Below are 20,522 nucleotides of genomic sequence, written 5' to 3' on the forward strand. Positions count from 1 at the left end.
TGGTGTGTTCGATGCAATGTTCCTGGGATGACTGGTAAAGATTGCGGATTTTGGCGGCTACCACACCGATAAGGTCTTCGTCGATCGACTGCATCCGTGCAGCGTGTTTTTGGCGGAGCTGTAGTGCGTACTGGTGCAGCATTAAAAACATATGCTCCCATGCTGCCATGCAGTTCGTTCGTTATCAGGAATTTAGAAAGCACAAACACACCGATTATTTTTTCCCGACGAGCAAACCGGCGCAAACAAGAACAATCTCCGTTTCAAAAAAACAATTGGCAAGCTGGGGGTTGAAAAGTAACTGCGTGCAAAGTGGATACAAAATTTGGTCGAAACCTGTGATAATGCTAACCTTTTAGTTTCCATTCCGATCAGGGGGTTCGAGTTTTGAGAATGAATACCACAGTTGAGAGGTGACGCACCCTCTCAGCAGTAGAGCGATTTGCGATTGACGGGTCTAATGTAGCACTCGGTGGTCATTAGCGGTAGCCTTCGCGATTAGGAATTCGCGAATTCAGATCAGATCTTTCAACATATTGCCCCCCATTCGTGTACAACAACTTCGGCAGTTCGTTTGCGATGGTCAAAGGCGCATTCGCGAGATAAGGGTATAAAGATAGGTATTAGACAACTAATCTTATACCTATTCTTATACCCATATCGCGTGCTCCCTTGCATGGAAAACGAGAGAGAGATAAAAAGAGAAAGAGAGTGTGAGAGAGAGATAACGAAAAAAAGATAACCCATCCTGCATTTCGTGGACAAACGCGAATCATCATTTTGTGTTTCGAATTGTGTGCTACAGCATCGAGAAGCAAGCGAATCTGATTGTATTAAACTTTAGATTGTGATAAATTATGAACTCTAGCTGAATGTGGATAAATTATGTTCTGTTACATGTGTTATTGTGAATTTGATCTCTATAAACCACGACCAACATTAAGATAGATCTTTGTGTTTGATGAAATTAATATGTCTCAAGGCCAACTACGATGGAACAGACGCTTGTTGTCGATTGCAAAAGTCCGGCCCAAGCTAATTGCCATCGTCGGTGCATGAGGCTGAAAACAACTCGATAAAAAGCATCGCTCTTAATTAGGGATATTCATAAAAATACTTTCCGTTTTGTTGTTTTTCCCATCCTGGGAAACCGCCGAGTGTGTTCCATGCGATCCCGAACCGTTTCTGACGCATACGCTGATGGAAAATGGAAAATGTGAATTATTGACTCGTTTCAATGAAAATGGTAATGTGGCACCCTGACGCTCCGTTCCCGCATGTCCTACCGACGGTGCTGTTTTTTATGGACCTTAAACCAAGATAGGGGCTATTGTCGATAGGGAAAAAGGGAAAAGAAATAAATCCTTTACATAGACAAGTGGCACTTGCATTGTCACCGTTGTGCCTATCATCGTTTTCACAATTTTCCCGCGGGCGTAGTGCACTCGGCGTAATTTGGAGTAGCATTTTTTTTGCGTTTCGACCGGTGTACCAGAACCGGAATGAAGAGAAATTACGTTTTGCCTTTATGAGCCACTGGATGAAATATTAATGACGGGGGTGTTGCTCTATACCGGGGGGATGAATTTTTTGCCCATTCAACCATACAGTTGTGAAGGGAAAACGCCATGCAGTCATGCGGGAAACACGATACAAAAACAACAACTGAAGATAAATGGCTTTATTATAGTTATTCACCGGTCATTTCGTGTAGGGCCAAGTGATTTTCCGCGAAAATCTGTCTGCACAGTATCCGGTTTACATTGCCCGCGAAGGCTATTAATAGTCGAAAAGGATAATCGTGGAGAAAATCCTCTACCCGTAGTGATTGAGCATTTATTTTTATCATTCGTACGGACGCATCATCGCATCCTTGCGTCACAACCTGGATGGTTGTCCCTTTCAGTCCTGTTTTATCCGCCTCCGCAGGCTGAGATACACCGCACTCATCAGTAGCACGATCCAACAGAACAGGGCCAACAGATCGTACCCGTAAGCGAGATCCGGCATGGACACGAACTCAAGGAAGCGCTTCAGCTGGCGGAAGTAACAGAACACCTCCGGGCAGTCGAGGTCAGGCCGGTCGAAGCCGTAGATCGCGTGTATGGCACCCTCGAAGGCGTACCGAACAAACGATATGTACAGGAGCGGCCGCAGAAGGATGCTCGCGTCACGCAGTGGTACAAAGAAGCCCGAGAACAGGGACGCCGGTACCATTATCAGGATGCTGACGAAGACGGAGTTCTGCACGGAAAGGGCGCTGCCAAGGAGCAGCCCGAGCATCTGCGAGATCCACCCGAATAGGAGGCAAACCAGTGCAAACGTTCCGATTCGGAGCCACTCGAACGGCTGCGAGGTAAAGTAGTACACGAGCATGAAGAACACCGACGAGGATAGGATCTGGTTTTAGGGGAGAAAGAAAAATTAATAGGACACCTAGTCTAGCGAAGATGGGAGTGAAGGTTGCACTGTTACGAATGGCTTACCAGGGTGGGCAACTCGACTACGATTTTAGCCAAATAGTATGCCCGCAGGGAGTACCAATTATTTTTGCTCTCCAGCACGAAGCAGGCCGATTCACGTGGGTCTGGAAGTGAATTCGAAAGGTAGTGTAAACCACAACCAAACAAAAAATAGAATCTGGAAAAGGACTGACACCAGCCTAGCAAACTACTCACAAATCAACACAGCAGACGCGATGCTTGTGAAGAAAATGGCGTACAGGTTGATGATCAGCACAGCGGTGTTGGCCAGGATGCGATCCGCGTTGTTACCGGTGTTGTAGAACGCCACGCTCGTGATGAGTGCAATGGCGATGTTGATGAGAATGCGTGCCTTAAATTGGTACTGAAGAAACGAAGGAAAATATACTGCACTGTTGGTGCATTTCCTTCTGGGTGCACTAAAATAATTCATGGACTGAAAAGATCCTTTTTCACTTGAACATAATGACTAGGGAGAGTGTTGGTTTGCATAAAGTTTCTCGATGAAAAACTAGATTACAAAAAACATCATGGTTTTCTGCACGGGCTTTGTAACATCGGATACTGTCCAGAAAATAGAACAGTTAACTTTTTTACCCATAAAAATACTACACTAGTTCAGCAGAATTGTTGCACCGCATAGAAGTTAGCACAAAAGCAATTCAATCTTCATTCTGCTTCCAGAAGCGTTGTGTAGAAATCCGTTAGAATGCTTTCCCTTCACGTGTTTCATCGATTGATTGAAATTTTTTGCAATATCCTCGGAAAAACATTCCAATTGAAATCAAATCACCACATTGAATTTTCCATGGAAATGATTTCCGTTTCTTGACGCGTGGACAAACAGAAACAAACCTAAATTAATACTATTGTTTCCATTACGTAGCAGATAACAGCGCAGGAAGTTAAAAACGTCCCTTTGTGCGTTTGAGAACCACTCGAACACTTTCCACTTTCACACTTGCTGGCGTTGCAATAATGACACTTATTCGGCTTAGGTTCAACGTGTCCGTTACTTACCGAGTCCCGTAGCGTACACCGGGTCGTCCGACGAAGCAACACTCGCAGCTGCTGAAGCGTAGTCAGTGCGTATCGCTGGTAGCCTCCATCAAAGCTTGGCTCCACCGCCAACTGGGGTGGGTTACTCTTAAAAATGTCCTGTTCCTGTTCCATCACTAACCGACTCAATCGTTTGTCCTCCTGATCGAGGCTAGCCACTTCGAGCGCGTAATCAGCTGGATTGTGCGAAACGGGACACTCGAGTCCGAACCGGGCGAAATACGTCACCATGGCCGAAGTTGGTCCGTTGTAGATTCGCCGGCCCTTCGCTAGCACGTACAGATCGTCAATCAGCAGCAGCTGCTGAGAGTTCGGCTGATGGATGACGCAAGCTATTACGCGACCACGCTCGGCGAGCTGCTTAACATGCGCCAACACCTGCTGAGCAGCAACCGTGTCAAGTCCGCTTGTAGGTTCGTCCAACAGCATCACTTTCGGATCGGACAACAGCTCCAGTCCGATCGAGAGTCGTTTCGCTTGACCACCGGACACACTACCCGTGAGAGTGTCCGCACATTCTACCAGACCCAACACCTGCAGTAGCTCACACACACGCGCTCTTCGTTGGTCCCGATCAGTTGATGATGGCAGCTTAAACTCGGCCGCGTAGTTTAGGCTCTCCTCGACGGTTAATGCTGGCCACAGGCACACTTCCTGCTGGGTATAGGAGATGATCTTGCGACTCCGTCGTTCCGATAGTCGCTGTCCGTCCACGCGTAGCTGCCCGGTGACGTTGGCTTTCCTATCGAAAGCACACACTGTTACGAAGCCGAAAGGCTGCGAGACTGATTCCCAAGGATATTTACTTGAATCCACTGAGCACGTTCAGTAGCGTCGACTTCCCAGCACCTGATGGGCCCATGATGCCCACCAGTCGACCAGATCGGAACGACCCGGATAGATTCTTCAAGATGGCGGTGTGTGTGCGATCTGTCGCGAATAAAATATTGCGTAACAAGACATTTTAAAAAAGGAAAAGGCTCCATAAAACTGCACCTACTTACCATGCCGATGCTTAACGCAATACGACACGTTCTGAAAGGACAGCTCAAACTCGCGCGGTCCTGGAACGCGCAACGGTTCCAGTTGAATTTCTTCGAGCTCGCGCTCCATCAGTGTGTTCGGTACGATGTTCCTGGGATGACTGGCAAAGATTGCGGATTTTGGCGGCTACCAAACGAGCCATACAAGAACAACCACACCGATAAGGTCTCCGTCGATCGACTACGATCGTTGCGGCTTGATTTTGGCGGGGCCGAAGTGTGTGCTGGTGGATCATTCAAAAATTATGCTCCCATGCTGTCATGCAGTTCGTTCGTTATCAGGAACTTACAGAGCACAAACACATCGGTTATTTTTGCCCGACAAGCAACAGGAGCAAAAAAGAACAGCCTCCGTTTATTTACGATCCATGTTATCGTGTCTCGGGGGATCAGCTGGGGGTTGAAAAAAAGCTGCGTGCTGAAAGTGGACGCCGTGATGGAGGTGAAATTTGGGTGAAACGTGTGATAATGTTAACCTTTTAGTTTCCACTCCGATCAGGAGAGTTTTAAGAATGAATGCCACAACTGAGAGGTGACGCGCCCTCTCAGTAGCATGGCGATTTGCTATCGACGGGTCTAATCTATCACTCGGTGGTCATTAGCGGCAGCCTATGGGAATTGGGAATTCGCGCCAAAGACACGCGATCAGGTCAGACAGTGTTTAAACATGATTAAATGGTTCGACAATCCGGTGGACTTTGCTTCAATGAACACCCGATGCAATCTTCAGGAGGGGCACATTCTTTCAACATTTTGCGCCCCATTCGCGTGCGGAGACCATTAGTTAATATTTTTATGATTATTGATATGGTGCAGGTTTGTTTTTACATTTGTGCCAGCCTTTTTATTGTGCTGTTAATAACACAGCTAGATACGATTTTTCTTACCACACTATGAACGCAATCATAAGCTTCTTATATATGTATGTTTAACAGCATCCATCTGTCTTGTGATTTTGAGGCTGACAGATGCACATGATCAGCTGTCGGCTTCCGAATAATGCATTGCCAAGAGCTCCAAACGTAAGTTGCTATTTTTGGATTGCTGCTCCCGGTGAAACTGAAGCGCAAATGCACCTATAGTATTAAATTCGGTGCCAAAATTAAACGCTAGGCCCGTTCTGGACGCAACGATGGTGCAAGGAGTGAGAAACAAAAAATAGGTCGACACAAGAGCCTTGCTGGGCTTGAGCGGTCTTGTGCCTCATGCCGGGACACTTCTGCAAGCTTCTACTCAAACATTAGCAAACATGAAATGAATGGGAACAGCAATCTGCATGGCCTGGTAGCCTTCGGGTTCTAGCCGGCATCGAAACCGAATCGTAACCGAATGTAAACAGTGTGTCGGAAATGCTACGAGTGATGTTTGGGTGGAAGAACAGCACCAGCGTATGGCATTAGAGCGGTTTTTACGGTCGACACAAACATGCAAAATTGTTGACAAAGGATGAGTTAAGGGAAAGATGAACATGAAAAAACTCGCACATATCCTCCCCCAGTGGGATGCTTTATTCGAGACGGGATCGTTAAAACGGACCACCAAAGATCTAGAGAGGCAAATCAACACAAACGTTTCAGCACGATTGCTAATGCGGTCAGCACCGGTGGACTGAGCAAATAAGGGACCTCCAGAGCTCGTCTTCGGCAGCCAGAATGCGTTGGAGGATTTGGGAAATCATAGCTGCCTCAAGAATAGCCAGGAGGTGGTTTTGTAATCTCCACTCATTTATGCACGCAACATCGAGTCGACTAACGTCACGGGGCCACTAGACTTGCCTGGATCGCTCCCAGGCGACACAAAGCAGCTAGAACAAGCTGCACCCGCTGTGGTGTGCGGAAAAGTTTGTTTGCCCACCAGGGAAACAGACGACTGAGAGCGGTTTTATCGTGCATTGGTGTCGTTGCGTTGTGGGACCATTTTCACACCACCCGCTATTCATGAGCACTCCATGAAAATCTCTCCCTCCCTGTAGCGTGTAATACTCCCGCGAGGACCAACTCCCGGGTTCAGTGGGATGGGTGGCTTTTCCCGGGTGGTCGTCCAATTGCAATGGTTCAAGTCCTCCCAACCCCGGGGTGTGTTTGTTGATCCGTGCGCATATCGTATGCAAGATGGGTACTGCCGATAAAGAGATAATACTTTTACACATTTCCTATTCCGGCTTAGTGTAGCGGCTACCGGTTCGGGTGGTTTGCGCCATCACCAGGGCGGTCCCGCCATTTCAGGGATTTCGTGCGTTTCCAGAGCATGGGAAAGCGCAACAACACCAACGAGAGAAAAAAAACTCACCTGCAACGTCGATGATAAATTATCCCGCCCGCTGAACGCGTCCTTTCAGCGGGATTATCCGTGAAATCCGTACAGTTCCGGGTTGTCTGATCGCATTCGGGTGGCGCCACGATGGCGAGCGAACCGGTATTAGGGATTAGGAATATGATTTACGGAGTACGCTCTGTGCCACGTGCATGGTGATGCTGGACGATGTTACAAAACGAGCGCTTTGTTTCACGTTTTACAATGTTGATACCAAGGCGCTTCGCGCATCTTAGGTCAAGGACGAAGAGGCGTAGGGCCTATTGGATGCTGATCCTTAGAAAAACTTACAATACAGCAGAGGGTTGGGGGATCTAGTATAACCAATCGCTTATGATTACGAAAAAAATTACTAAAATTAACGATAATGCTTCGAAGTAAACTTCTCTACCACGCTCCATTTTAGTGAGCTTTGTTCATACAGCCGTTCGACGATTGATGCGCCGGGCAGCTTCGCGTATCCTTGACGATCCCTATGCCCATAAAGACGAAATTAATGTAAGCTGCTGAACGGATAATTCATTATATGCAACATCATGCATTCAGTTTTACTCAAAAATTTACTATTTGGTTCAATTGATCCTTAGAAATACAGGACATGTTTGATTACGCTTTAGCGTGTAGCCGTGAGTGCAGAAAATGACCCGTTTTCAGAAAACGTACCAAAAGCTTTGCGTTCATCCGTATGTTCATTCCATTCATCGTGAACGGTGTATCTGTCATCTGTGGCGCCGCATATACGCGTGTGATGTACACGTTCATCCACGCCCGCCGGAAAAGGTAGCCGCTTTTGTCGCGATGTTATTTTGACATTTCGATGTAAACATTCGAGCGGTGCAGACGTGTCGTTCCGCGCTCCGTGTCTTCGCGAGAATTTTGTTTTGATAACGTAGCGTTTGGTGAAAATGTGCGATTCGTTTACTGCCGATAGGTAATGGTGCTTGCGATGGATAACGTTACCGGGAAGAAACGTGTCACGAACAATCGAAACGTGTGTATCTAAGGTTTTGATGTTCTGTGGCAACAAAAAATAAACAACCCCGAAGTGTTCACGGGGTATGGCGGGTCGAGTGTAAATAAGTGCTGCACATGTTTGTCTTATCAACGATTGGTAATGCTCGTTCCGGAGCTATTCCATTGATAAGCCGCAAGTGAAGCTGTTGTGTCTGAAAATGCAAATTGTTTGCTTTCAAATTGTCGTCGGAGAGTGTTTGATGTGGTGTACCAGCTTTGTAGTGTTTGGTCGTGTTCGCACGTAAGACGAATTTTCGACCTCTGTTCCGATAACTCCGCTGTCGCCGCAGTTATCGTCGTTTTTGTAGAGGTCATTGGAGAAAGAAAAGAAACGTGGTGGCCGGTGTGTGACAGCTGAGTGATCGAAATGGAAGGATCAGCTGATGAAAAATCGATGTGTCTCCATCGAGTGCGAAGGACCGCTGTGGGAAGAACGAGCCTGCTGTGTTTGCTGCTGTTCATCGTCCATCAAGCGGCGGCGCAGCTTATAATCAATGTACAAAATCAGGTTAGTTAGTCCCTTATTGCCATTACGTGGAACGGTGTGACGATTTTGAGCTGTTCTTCATCAACTGTTAAAAACTTGTTGCTTTAAAATGCGCGCCTCGGAATGCCGAATCCGCGCACGATGGTTTTTAATTCAAGGATTGTTTTGACGCGAACAAAACAAAAACATACGAATGAAAAAAAAAACGTGCACCCACGTTTGACAAGCGGACGGCACAGTCGGACTGCCGAACGCGTCGTGCGATGCTTTTTTGCGATGTTTTCTGTGTCGTGTGATGGAAATCGCTCGCAGCTGCGAAAAAGTTCGCGTTTGTTTTCCCGAAGTGTTCCGATTCATGCCGGGTCGCGTTTGCTCAAGGATCACATTTTAAGGAAAACGAGCCTTTACTTCAAAGTGAATAAGATTTCATCTTTAAAACACCCGAAAGATTCATCGTATAGCGACATTGTTGATGTCGATTTACTCTCACTGAATCGATTTTTATTCCTTTTTTTATGCTACGCTCTGTAGATCGTTTTCTATGAGCAACAAAATCACGCTCTTCCTTCATAGACCATAAAACGTGGAGGAAGATTTACAAGCAATTATCGCTAATTAATAAGCACCTTTCGAGCTTAACGGTTATAGCTTTTCCTTCGTCACACACCCTAAAGATACCATCTGGGGTGTTGAAATTCTTTTAAAGCTTTGCTTTTTTTTCGCATCATCCTCCTTCTATCCCCGTAAAGGTGGAAAATATTGGCACGTTTTTCCACGTGTCCTGGATGGAGACAGATTGCTTCCGGGCCAATGGTGCTTTTGCTAATGTTTTCCTTTCGCCGCCTGGAGGTAGCCTTGTGCTTTTCTTAGAACTGATTATTTTCGTATCTTATTTGGACAACCGCTCCATCATACCGACGTATTCCCCAGGCACCGCCCTGCGTCCTCTGTTAGATCGCTGTTGCTTTCCCTAGCTCTCACCCTCTCACTCTCTCTTTTTGTTTTCCCCTGTTTTTGCTTTTACACGAGTGAAGCGTAAAAGCCTCCACGCGGTAAGGCACATTTCCCTCGGTAAGAAAACAACGCTACCGCCGCGTTTCTCGGATCAGGGTAAATTGTTAATTGAACCAAAATATCTCCAAGGTTCCTGGCTGCCGGGCATGGTACCAGAATAAACCCCGGCCCCACCGCGTTTGTGCTTAGCCAAATATTTGCCCAAATGTGGCTCCATTCCTGCTCGCCCCATTCGCCCGTATCCATCTCGGGTGGGCATTCACCGCAACGCCCGCACTCGGCGGAGGATTGTTCGAGTGTTTCGCTTTTCGTCCTGACTTTTTTTTTGATGTTCAGACATTTTATTTTTATTTTTGCCTGGCCCAACTCAGCAATCCCATTCATTCTTGGGCCGTCTTTTATGTGCGCGTATGCGGCCCAAAACCGATGCCGGCCGTGGTTGATCGGAGGCGGGCTTATCGATTATGCATTCGAGGCTGAAAAATTCCACGTACGGGATGGCACGTTTTTTGGCCGGCGATAAAGAATTAATGGGTAGCCGGGATACCCTCCGTGCCGGGAAGCGCAGGTTGCGGCACAAAACCGCCGAGATGGGAATTATTGCTCGTCCATTCCGATGCCTGACCGGGTGTGTAGCCGTTTTTGGGATGTTTCGGCTTCTTTATTTCGCGCTCTGGCTGTTTAAATGCCAATGCCGGGCGCGTCTGGCGCGAACTCGGTTCCATATGCGCCATTTGCGCGGGTTTAGAAGGGTACTTTTTGAATGAAGATAAAAGAAACCCCAATCAATAACCTGTGGTTATGTATTGCTCATATATGCGTTGTTTAAATTGTTATGTTTCCGATGCTAGCGAGCATCGTGAGCGCTTCCTTGTTCCATATCTGTCGTCATAGAAATCGCACAGTATCTCATCGATGCTATCAGGATGTTTATGGGCATGGTCGTAAAATAACACATCAGCACGCAGCTGGTAATTTCGACCAGTAATGGTGATGCACCCGCAGCACGCCTAAAGACTCCAAAGGACTCATGGCCAATGCTCCTCAACAGCCGGAAGTAATTGCCGGGCATTTTAATGTCTGTCTATAGTATTAAAACAGAAAAATAAACAACACTACCATCCACTCACCGAAGTTGTTATCCTTTGCATCCACACTCGCCTCTGAGACGATGCAGGGCCGTTTCGTAAAGTAGCATAATTAAATATCGATAACATTAATCTGCATAATACACGTAGGGTGGCTTTCGTGTGAGACCAACCAGCTTTCCCAAGCACAGCCACGGGTTGACCGGTTCTAGTTAGTTGGCGTAATTTATGGTTTGATGGAGTCCTCTTTTTTTTGAGGAGGCATAAGAAGATCCACCGACGAGCAACATCGACGTTGTTTTTCGTGCACTTCATTCACGGGTCAACAGCAACGGGCTCGTCGACGACTCGAGCACGGTGTAGCACATGGCTTTTCGCACACGTGTTCGTACACACCCGGCGGGGCATGGTTTGATGTAGGGCGAGACTGTGCCAACAAATAGTTTCCGTCGCTCCGACGGGCTGGCGGTGGACGGGCAGATTGGAAATAAATTAGTTTTTAGGGTCGGTCCCGTGGGATCGGTTTCAGCTCGGTGAAATGCGCCCAGAGCGGAGCCAATTCATCAAACAGCAATCACGCTTATGGAAGCAAAACATACGCGTTCGTGCAAAAATGAGAACATAAAAAAGCTCCGAAATGCAGCGTGCACAAATGTTGAAACATCGGCCACTCGATTCAATCGTCGTTGTGGGCTAAATATTCGCAGCGATAATGTAAACACTTCTGTGAAACGAGTGAGCGTGCTTCTAAATGTTCTCGCTCCAGTCGATTGATGAGATGGATAGTACTTTTTGCTATTCCCATGACGCTTAACGGCGTTGAGTCATCGTTTGGAAGCTTGTGCCATAACGTTTCGCATCGCAGCAACCTTCATCTAATTGCTGTTTAAAGATAACAAGGCCATTTAAAGCGACTGGTTGAAAAAGCAACCCTTAACCGATTACATGTTTTTGGGCGCCTGTTTGTAAGTGCTCTAAAATCGTAAATTTATTGCCACATGTTCGTCGGCTCATCTCCGGTTCCCATCGTCGATTGTGGCCGTAACCGCAACCACGTACTGGGCTCCGGGCGTTGTCAAGCTTGTCAATGTCAAAAACAAATGCATCCATCGTGTCGTGCGCCCTACCACCGCACACTCGACACTAATGCCGGTGGATTTCCTTCACCTTCTCATACTTCTCCTGCTTAGCTCCAGCACACGGACCAACGCTTCTTTCTCGGTTTCAGCACCCGGGCAACGTGCACGGGACTTCTGCGTGGGTAAAATATTGCTCCGTCGCTTTTTCGCCGATAAGTCGCCCACCAAATCGCGTCTGAGGCCACAATCAGGTGCAACTTTATCCCGCGCCACGCAGGAAGATGAGCCCGGCAATGAGGCAACGGTGGGGCGCTGTTTGTTCGAACATTTACGAATACACGTTTTCGGTGGCGTAGGCGATGCGTAATACTAAATAACGCTTTTCCTTCTCCCCCAACCGACCACCGACCGCCCTTTTTGCGGGCTGATGCCACCGCTTGGTACTGATTGGACGTGGCCACAAAATTATGGTGCTTCCTGCAGATTAGTGTACCGTTCGTGGGGGTGTTTTGCGGACGAGCCAGCCATCCGACGGGAGGTGGGTCCTTGAGGCGTGCGGGCCCATAGTGATTTGTTGCGTGGTTGAGACATTCGCCATCGTTCGGCGGTGGTCGGAAGCCGTCGTACGTGTCAGGATAAGTCAGCCGGGTCCGGGCGTCTGATTTTGGGGCCAATCCCAAATGGCCTGTGCTGGTGCTCGGTGATGCAAACGTCGATAGTGTGCGTTGTGCGGCTGGAAGTGAGTTCTTCAGGTCGAACGTGACGGTGCGCGATTGCCTGTCTGATCCGTGGGGGTGGGCGCTGTTTCCTTTTTTGCCTTGCTGCCCACCGCACGAGGCTGGTGGGATCTGTTTTTTTTTGTTGCGCCTGATTCCGTGTATCGAGTAACAGGCTTGTAACGAACGAACAAACGTGGGCAACCATTTGATACCTGGTGCGTTCGGAGGCCTCCGTGGCACGTCTGTGAACCACCTCCACGTCCACGATGGAAGAACAAGAATGCCAGCTAAAATGGAGCCTCGGGCGACTATAGGACGTTTAGTGTCAGAAAACGGAGAGAGCCAAAATCGTTGATCCCGGTGCTAAAAGTTATTACTTAATTCCACCACCCATTGTCGGAAGTCGGAACATTTTAATTACAAAAATGGGATTTGTAATACATATATTTTTTTTTCAAAACTTATTAATGAAAATGTGTTTTCATTTTCGTTACAAAATAAATGCTCTGTATTTGCTTGCTTGATATTTGTAATTCTTCTGGGTATTTGTTTTATTCCTGACTCAGTTCTAAATTCATCTGGCAGAAGGCTACAAACATGCTAACAACTAACTAGCCTCATGCTGCTTTCCAGCGGCCAAATCCCACCGTGCGGCGACGGCGCACGAAACCCAATTCATTTTTCGGGACCATGGTGCAAATTTATATTGAGAATGTGGTCACGAAATTTAATCAGGACATTTCCCTGCACACCGGGACATCGCCGCCCGGGGCCGGGGAAAACTGGCTTGTACCTTTATGCGTTGTTCTCGGTTTCCCCATCGGTGGCTTTACACATCGCCCGTGTGGAAATTTCCTTATCCTCGTTGGTCCCAAACCAGCTAGGCTGCTGGCATGAGGTCTGATCAACGCATTCGTTCGTGTTCGCGATCGACCCGAGCAAGATTGACGGGGGTTCGCCATCATCGAGCCCGCTTTCAGATTCTTTCCCGTGGAAAAGCCTAGCTCTATCCTTAATCGGCGTTTGCGTGCTTGCGTGCCCTGGGATCGGAGAAAAAGCGCTCTCGCGTGCGAATCGCGCTACCCGTGGCTTGGCGCAGATGGTGAAGATTAGATTAAAGTTCGGCGTTTTCATTAAAAACGTTCCATGGCGCGTTGTATCCAACGGGATCCGACGGTGGGTGTGCTGGCATGATGTAACGAGCAGAAAACGTGTAGTGCGAAGGTTCGTACGTATGTTTATGTTTACGTTACATTTTATTTTGTTTAGCCAACGTGCAAACACCCCTGGGAGGTGGCCTCTCCGTGAATGCCTTTTGCGTTCGTCTTGCGCGTACGACGGAAAAGGTGATGAACTGTGAGCGAGTTACGGGGAAATTGTGATCCATTCCGCTACGCATGTCGTGGTGCCATATAATGGAAGCAGTGAAAAGGGTAACAGAGGGCGTCATGCTGACAAATTGAATTTATAATTGCGCTACACCGGCTGGGAGGAATTAGACGTAAGCGAGCTGCTGTTCAAATAAGAAACATCACACACTCTTTGGGGGGGTGGGTCGTTGAACACTTGCGTTGGCTTGGAAATGGTGTGGTGTGTTTTTCATTAAAAGTTGCGTGACATTTTGTGGACGACGGCAATGACGCATCTCGTTCAGCTTTATTTATTTATTAGCAGATGTAATCCAGGGGAACAAATTTACTCCCGATACACACAAGCACACACGGAGCACAAAGCGAACCATATTTGAGAGTCAAGTTTTCCATTGCTCGGGGGCAATGTAATTAAATTTATCACACGTCAAACGTAACTTACTCAAAAGGCCATTCGGTTGACGATTTGTTACGCTTGCGATTTACTTTCCCCTTCGGGGAAGCACTGCACCCCGAGTTGATCGATGTTATTTATTCGCTTCCGTTTGTATACCCCCATAAGGCTGCACAACGATAGATGCGACCGGAAAGAAAATATTTTATGCAATCCAATCGGTTATTGAAAAACAAATCATCCCCCTCCGCTGCCCGGCTGCTCGGTCGTCCGTTATCGATGGGGGGCGTGCTCGAGTTCGATAGGAATCAATCGCTTCACTTGGCAGCAGGTTGCGTATGAGCGGAATGAAATATTGGCAAACCTGCTGGCAGTCAAACAAACGCTACGCACGGAAGCATTCTGCGGACTTCGGTGTGGTGGATATAAAAGAGCGAAAAAAAAATCTTAATGCAAAGTTAGGCACTCGGGAGTAGCACATTATGCCTGCGGTTGAACCTCGTCGTCGACGTCGTTGTGGTTCCGTGCTTTAGAAAATTCATATCGCTCGCCCGACGTCAGTCGCAACGAACGCCAAACGTTGCTGCCCGTACATGCATGTCCTTGCTCAACTTAACACGTCAGCTTGTCAACGGGCTTTCACGAATTTCCATCGGGACAACTGGGTATGCCCGTCCGTTGTCGGTTTTTAAGTATTTTTTCCTCCCACCGGGCGGTAGTCGCATTCTAATGCTACCTCTCCGTGGTCGATTGTCGGGCGCAGGACGAAGGACGAAGCACACAAACTCACACACACACACACACACGCTTGAAAGTGCGTATGTTTGACGCACCGTGTCGCCTCGGAGCTTACAAGAAGCCGTGCGTGTCTCGGTCTGTTGGCGTGCGTATCGGCGTAAAACCGGTCCATGTTTTCATGGCGCAAGTATGCGTGTTCCTTGTGCTCGCTTCGAGCGTACAACTCCACTCGGGGTGCGGTGTGACACGAACTTCTTATCGACCCCGGTGGCGATGTTCGCTCGGTTATAAATAGGTGGTAAAGGGGATATTTTGGGGTTTTTTTTTCGATAGCCGTAATGAACATCGAGCAAACTTTATAGTTTAATAAGCCATTCATATTCAAGTTCATGATCCTTGGCATATTGTGCCGTCGTTTTGATCAGACAATGGAGCATGCTTTCGCTCGCGTTCTTTTACGTGTACGTGTTGGTTAAATATGCAAAATGATTACTTTGGCGCATTTTTATTTAACGCTGCGTTGGTCGCCTCGACACGATCGCACTTCCTCGAGTTCATACGTTGCTGTGTGTTCGAATTCTCCCTCAAACCATCCAGTTCCAGAAGTTGGTTCCAAATTTTGCAACATTTAGCCAATTGTCTGGATAGAACTCGGGGCGAGGGCTGAGTTGTTCCCGAACAGCACGTTCACGAATACTTCCCCATGGCAGTGTGCAACCTTCGCATGATTTAGTGGACGAGGGCGCAAATTTATCGTCCTCGCTGGCTTTTACTGGCCCACCCTGCTAGCATTCTGTTGATTCTGCAAAGGCACGCTGGAAAGGAATTTTGTTCTCGCTTGCACGAGTTTTTTTTCTTCGTATACTTTTCCTCCCCCATTGCTTTAGTTTCGATCGTCGCCTTTTTTTTCGTTCTTCTTTTTCGCCTTTTTCTTCTGTGGATGGAAAATGTGTGTGTGTATGTATGTTTGTATGTTAGCGCTGGTTGGCACGGCGGACACGGCGGAAAAGGAATCGTTGACGAAGGGTTCTTATCAGGCCAGTTGTCGTCGTTGCTGATGCTTTGCATGTTTACGACTCGCCGCCACCAGGAAATCCTGATGCACGCGTGTGGGTAGGCATGAGCGTAGATTCGGTCTCGTTTTGGTCTTTTTTTTATTTTTACATTTAATAGTGATTATGGTGGCACTTTTCCTCCATTAGGGCGTGTCGTGGCCCCGGTTGTGCCCCTGTCATCCGGGAAATGGTTCTCGCACGATTAGAACTCCTCACGGACGCGTCGGGAGGCGATGGGCGACGTAAAATAAAACGAATCTTCACCCTTAGCTGGCAATAATGCTGCTGCTGCTGCTGCTACTTCTGTAGCTGTACGCCGCATGCCTGTGCTGTAGACGCTGGCGAATAAAACCTAACGAGACCAGCGCGACGCGTTGATGATGATCGTTTCGGCAGAAACAAGTTAATGTGCCGGCAAACGTGCGTGGCGACTTAGCGTTTTATCTTGCGGCGCGAAATTTCCATAAAAGAATGACGGCATTTTTTCGTGACTTTTCACTATCGATGTGTATCAATTTTTGGTGTGGTTTGGAACCAGCTCGAACGGCGCTAGAATATACACGATGATAAACGTGTTCGAGCTGGACCTAAGGGCTTGGTTTTACCAGCAAAAACATTTGCATTTTAAATCCCAACAGCAACAATAAAAAGAATCACATTGAATGTGTTTTGTGCATTTTTCTTTTTGCATTAATGTTCTCCGCTAAAACGTCCCCATTTTCGGTTAGGGTTTTATTGTTTGAATTATTACTCTTTTGGCGATAAAAATATGAAAAGAAAAGGATCCCAGCTACAAACTCGCCGCCGCGCGGTGCAATTTGTGAGCGCCGTTCTACTTTGCCATGATTTATTATCAATTAATGTTGTTGTATGTGCCGAAAATCTGTATGTTGATGGCGGACGCAGATGACGTTTATTGCGTTTTATGTGCCGTTGAGCTTTGTCATCAAATCCCCACGCGCGTCTAATTCGTACGGGGTGGAATAATTTTACGATCCCCGGCGAGAAGCTTGAAAGCTTCCTCCGCCATTGAGTGCCATGTGAGTGTGAGCGTTTTCTTTGTCTAGCGTTCTTTCGCCTTTCGAGGCCTCTTCGAAGTGCTTCGCACGGATGCGACAGGACATCCATGGGTACAGGGCATGCGAGAGGGACGTGTGGCGCTAATGCTGTTTTATTCTCGCTGCGAGAAGTTTGTCTCCCTCTTCATCTTCTCTTCGGCTTCTCTTAGTTGGTCGTGAAAGAGTTTTTTCTTTGGCCTCGTAAATTTACGAGCATGTTTCTCGAAGAGTATGAATATAAATGCTGTTATCTCCGTGCTGCTTGGGCTCTCGTGTGGTTACTCTAAGCGTTACCCTGCTGCCTGCACGTGTGTATGAGTGTACGTGCCGGGCCGAGATCGTGGTAGGCCTCGCATGATGTTTGCGCTGCAAACCCAGTGAGGTGTTAGCAGGAAGCAAAAGAGAAAGAGACATGCGCCATGTTGCCAAAGACAAGCGAATCCGGCAATGTGTGCTTTTGGGTGGTGCGAGTGAGTGAGATAAAGAACGAGACCAAAACAAGGCTACCGGGGTCGGGGAAGGGGATGGAAAAACAGATCCAAACAAAATGCGTGAATAAATATTTAGCTTCCGGCCATGTTGTGCCAGCCGGGGCGAATCAAACTATGAATAGCATGTTGCCCGGGTGGGTAGTAGAGATCGTTGGGAGGGTGTGTTTCGAGCAGCGAGCTCGAGGGTGTGAAGCATTAGGCGCCCCAGTCATGGTGGGATGGGCCAGAGCAATACATGCACGTACCCGTGCCGACTAGCAACCAGCCGGAGAAAATGTGCACGGCAAGGATAAGGAAAAGCCCCGTGTACAAAGGCGAAAAGAAAAATGCGGCACAGTTGGCTCGCGCACAGTTGTGCTTTTCCGGAAGTACTCGAGTGTGCTCTCGAGCGCCGTGATTCGCTTCGGGAGCTTACCCTTCACCCCATCGTGGTTCCTTTCGTGTATGTGTGTGTGTGTCAGGTTCTGCAGTGCTCCGGATCATGGCACCGAACGTGTTTTTCTCATTGAGAATGGGAAAGATCGGACATCGTTGTTTCATAACTCGGAAGGGCACCAGGCGCCTCCATCGTGATGGATCTTTCTGTTTCATCTATAGTTTGCTGCTCATTTTATCATAAATCATCAGCAACTGGAGCGCTCGGTTCGTGTTGGGGTACAATTTTACTAGTTTACGCACTCCGCACACATTTTGCCCCGAATGTGCCCCAAGGGAGGAGCGTTTTCGAGAAAGTTTTCCCTCGATGCGTCCGCCACGTGCTTGGTTCCGGAGCCGAAGCGCCCGAAGCGTCCGATGCCGGCATCATAACTATTTCCATTATAATTTTCATGATTATTTTTAGTATCCTTGCTTCGGTGGGTGTAATTGGTGGCGTGCTGTGGCAGCAGAATTCGCATCCGGTGCCCCAAATTCCCGATGCGATCTGCTTCCCGTCCATGACCGTGTTGGGATTAAAAATTTATCTTCCAGCATCGATCTCGCTCGCATCGAGCCGAGGCTTGGGATGGGTTTGGCGATGAACCCTCGAAAGCTTGGCTACATTCGAGAGAGCTAGCCAGCTTCCCTCACCCCTCTATCGTCCCTCTCCCCACCTTCTACCTTGCTTCGTTACGGTTGGCTGGTCGGCAATGAGTTGAAAGTTTGCCAAGTCGCTCCCATAATGCCGGCTCGTTTATGGTAGGCGGTGCAGATCGAAATAATCACACTAATGGGGAGGCGAGCTGGAGCAAAGTTCGAACGCCTACGGGGGCCCTCAGAGTCGGTGATTAGGACGCGCTCACGACTGACCCATTCCCATTGCCCTTCATCGGCGAGTCAGCCCTCCAACAAAACGGTCCAGGCCTATATCGATCCGTTGCGTCGAGCTCGGGAATAAAAACGAGCAAAATGATTCGATTGCTACTGTAGCAATTAACGAGGGCAGAGATTTCTGCCGCCGGTCGCCCGGTGTGCCGCTTGGTTCCGGCATTGCGCGTTGCTTTCCAATCCTTCCGATCGCTAGCGATTAAAATGGTGGCCCTCTCGCCCAGCGCGGGGCCGGCTTTCAAGGCAACGAGGCAGCAGACGGTTTGATTAACAATCCGATTGGACTTTTATTACAGTTTTGCCGATTTTTCCAATATATCCAATATCGATCGCAATCAGTAGACGCTCTTCGTGGCCGATGAGAAGGGGGCGTCTTGGCTGCCAACGACCGCATGTCCCGCTGGGAAATGACGGAAAGAAATGGGCCGCTTTCCCGAAGGGTGGCAAGGACGACGAGCGACCGAAGTGGATTTCGGGTAGGTTCGAAGCTTTTCTCGCTTGCCTCTCGCCTGCTGGTGGGTTTCTATTTTTTTTCCTTCTCTCGCTCCTCGTTTCCTTCCCGCATCGCTTTGATTACGAGTCAGCCCTTCGAAATTGGTATTGATAAAATATTTCCTTTGGGCCAGATTTGTGCGGAATTGGTTGAATATTTCTCACCCCCGAGTAAGACCGGAGCGCCCGATCCACGTCCCGAGTGAGGCGCCTAGGGGTGGACTGCCGAACGTGGAGATTACCCACGCGTAAAAGCCGGTTCGGATGGTGTGGGTGAGTGGGAAAAATAGAATATGACAAAGTAGTAATGCCCGGTGGGTTCCCAAACGTCGCCTATCCCCGACCCGGTGTCCTTCCTCGTTTGACAGCTGCTTATGCCAGCATAAATTAGACCAGCAACAACGCGCTTTGCCCCACGGGGGGGACTGGAAGCCTTCCAGGAATTGTCGCCTCGGCGAATGATATCGACGTGATTTCTTTTTTTCTTCTTGCTCTTTTTTTTTTCTTTTTTCTCCTATCCGTTTTCCGTCGTCGATAACGATCTCCATCCCGGGGGGCAGTAAAATAATTCTGCAAACTTTGATGATTCGCAATTGGCATTCCGGATATTTGGGACGAAAAAAGCAGGGTCGCTTTCTTTCTCTTTTTGGTGTTGGTGTCTCCCCGGCCAGTCTGTTGAGCGCACGTAAATACGTTTTAAAATGCGGTACACGTTGAGGGTCAATGATTTTTCGTACTGCTCCAGGGATTATAGAACTCGTCGAGCAACCGTTTGCGCTCTCAAGTGGCCGATAATTCTTGCTCTGACCCGAGCCGCCAGGACGACTGGTAAGCTGCAATTTCTGAAGAGTTTCATGGGTCGGGCATTTTGTACCGGTATGAAAATTGTTGAATGGCTTGACGGCTTTTTAGAGGCAGGAAGTTGCTTGTTCAAGCATGGGTTGCAAGGCGATCATGAAAAAATAAAAATGCATTTGAATTCGTAATTCGGTGTTTCATAATCGACGGAGTGGTTAGCTAAGCAATTATTTTTGTACTTCCTTGAAATGTTGAACACTTGATTCCATTATCAAACGAATATTCATCCGTATCCTGAAGCTCCCATCAAAACATTACGTCGTTATGCAATTACGAGCACTTCTCGGTGTATCTCCAGTTTCGATGGCTTATCCATCAACTGAAGATTGCCCCTTAGCCATCAATAATCGAATGAAAACAATCCGACAAATTATGCTACTTCGTCGACCGGAATACACGTGATTTATCGTTCCGTTTCGGCCACTGTCCCGTGCTCTAGATGGGCGAACAGTTTGGGATGAT

The 20,522-nt window shown here is 48.0% G+C and overlaps 2 protein-coding genes across 2 annotated transcripts in view; one reads left to right on the forward strand and one right to left on the reverse strand.

The window, feature by feature from the left end:
* Window positions 1–1,902: 1,902 nt before the first annotated feature.
* On the reverse strand, window positions 1,903–7,660 carry LOC128723882 (ATP-binding cassette sub-family G member 1-like). The gene is made up of 7 exons (XM_053817649.1): window positions 7,562–7,660; window positions 4,547–4,712; window positions 4,349–4,472; window positions 3,504–4,284; window positions 2,679–2,847; window positions 2,487–2,587; window positions 1,903–2,400 (listed from the first exon to the last, which is right to left on the reverse strand). Exons 1-7 carry the CDS (start codon window positions 7,658–7,660, stop codon window positions 1,903–1,905), a joined length of 1,938 nt encoding a protein of 645 aa, XP_053673624.1.
* A 619-nt stretch (window positions 7,661–8,279) lies between these two features.
* LOC128723883 (out at first protein) overlaps window positions 8,280–20,522 on the forward strand; it is a 46,042-nt gene continuing 33,799 nt past the window's right edge. Inside the window, exon 1 of the mRNA XM_053817650.1 lies at window positions 8,280–8,420. Coding sequence (XP_053673625.1) covers window positions 8,280–8,420 — 141 coding nt within the window. The remainder of the gene's footprint in view (window positions 8,421–20,522) is intronic.

The sequence above is a fragment of the Anopheles nili genome, chromosome 3 (genome assembly GCF_943737925.1).
Source record: "Anopheles nili chromosome 3, idAnoNiliSN_F5_01, whole genome shotgun sequence".
Lineage (NCBI taxonomy): Eukaryota > Metazoa > Arthropoda > Insecta > Diptera > Culicidae > Anopheles > Anopheles nili.

Coding starts and splice junctions, on each gene's coding strand:
- LOC128723882 (XM_053817649.1), bottom strand. CDS start 7,660: ATGAACGTGTACATCACACGCGTATATGCGGCGCCACAGATGACAGAT. Junction 4,285..4,348: donor AACGTGCTCAGTGGATTCAA/GTAAATATCCTT, acceptor TGCTTTCGATAG/GAAAGCCAACGTCACCGGGC. Junction 2,848..3,503: donor GGTGTACGCTACGGGACTCG/GTAAGTAACGGA, acceptor TCGTTTCTTCAG/TACCAATTTAAGGCACGCAT.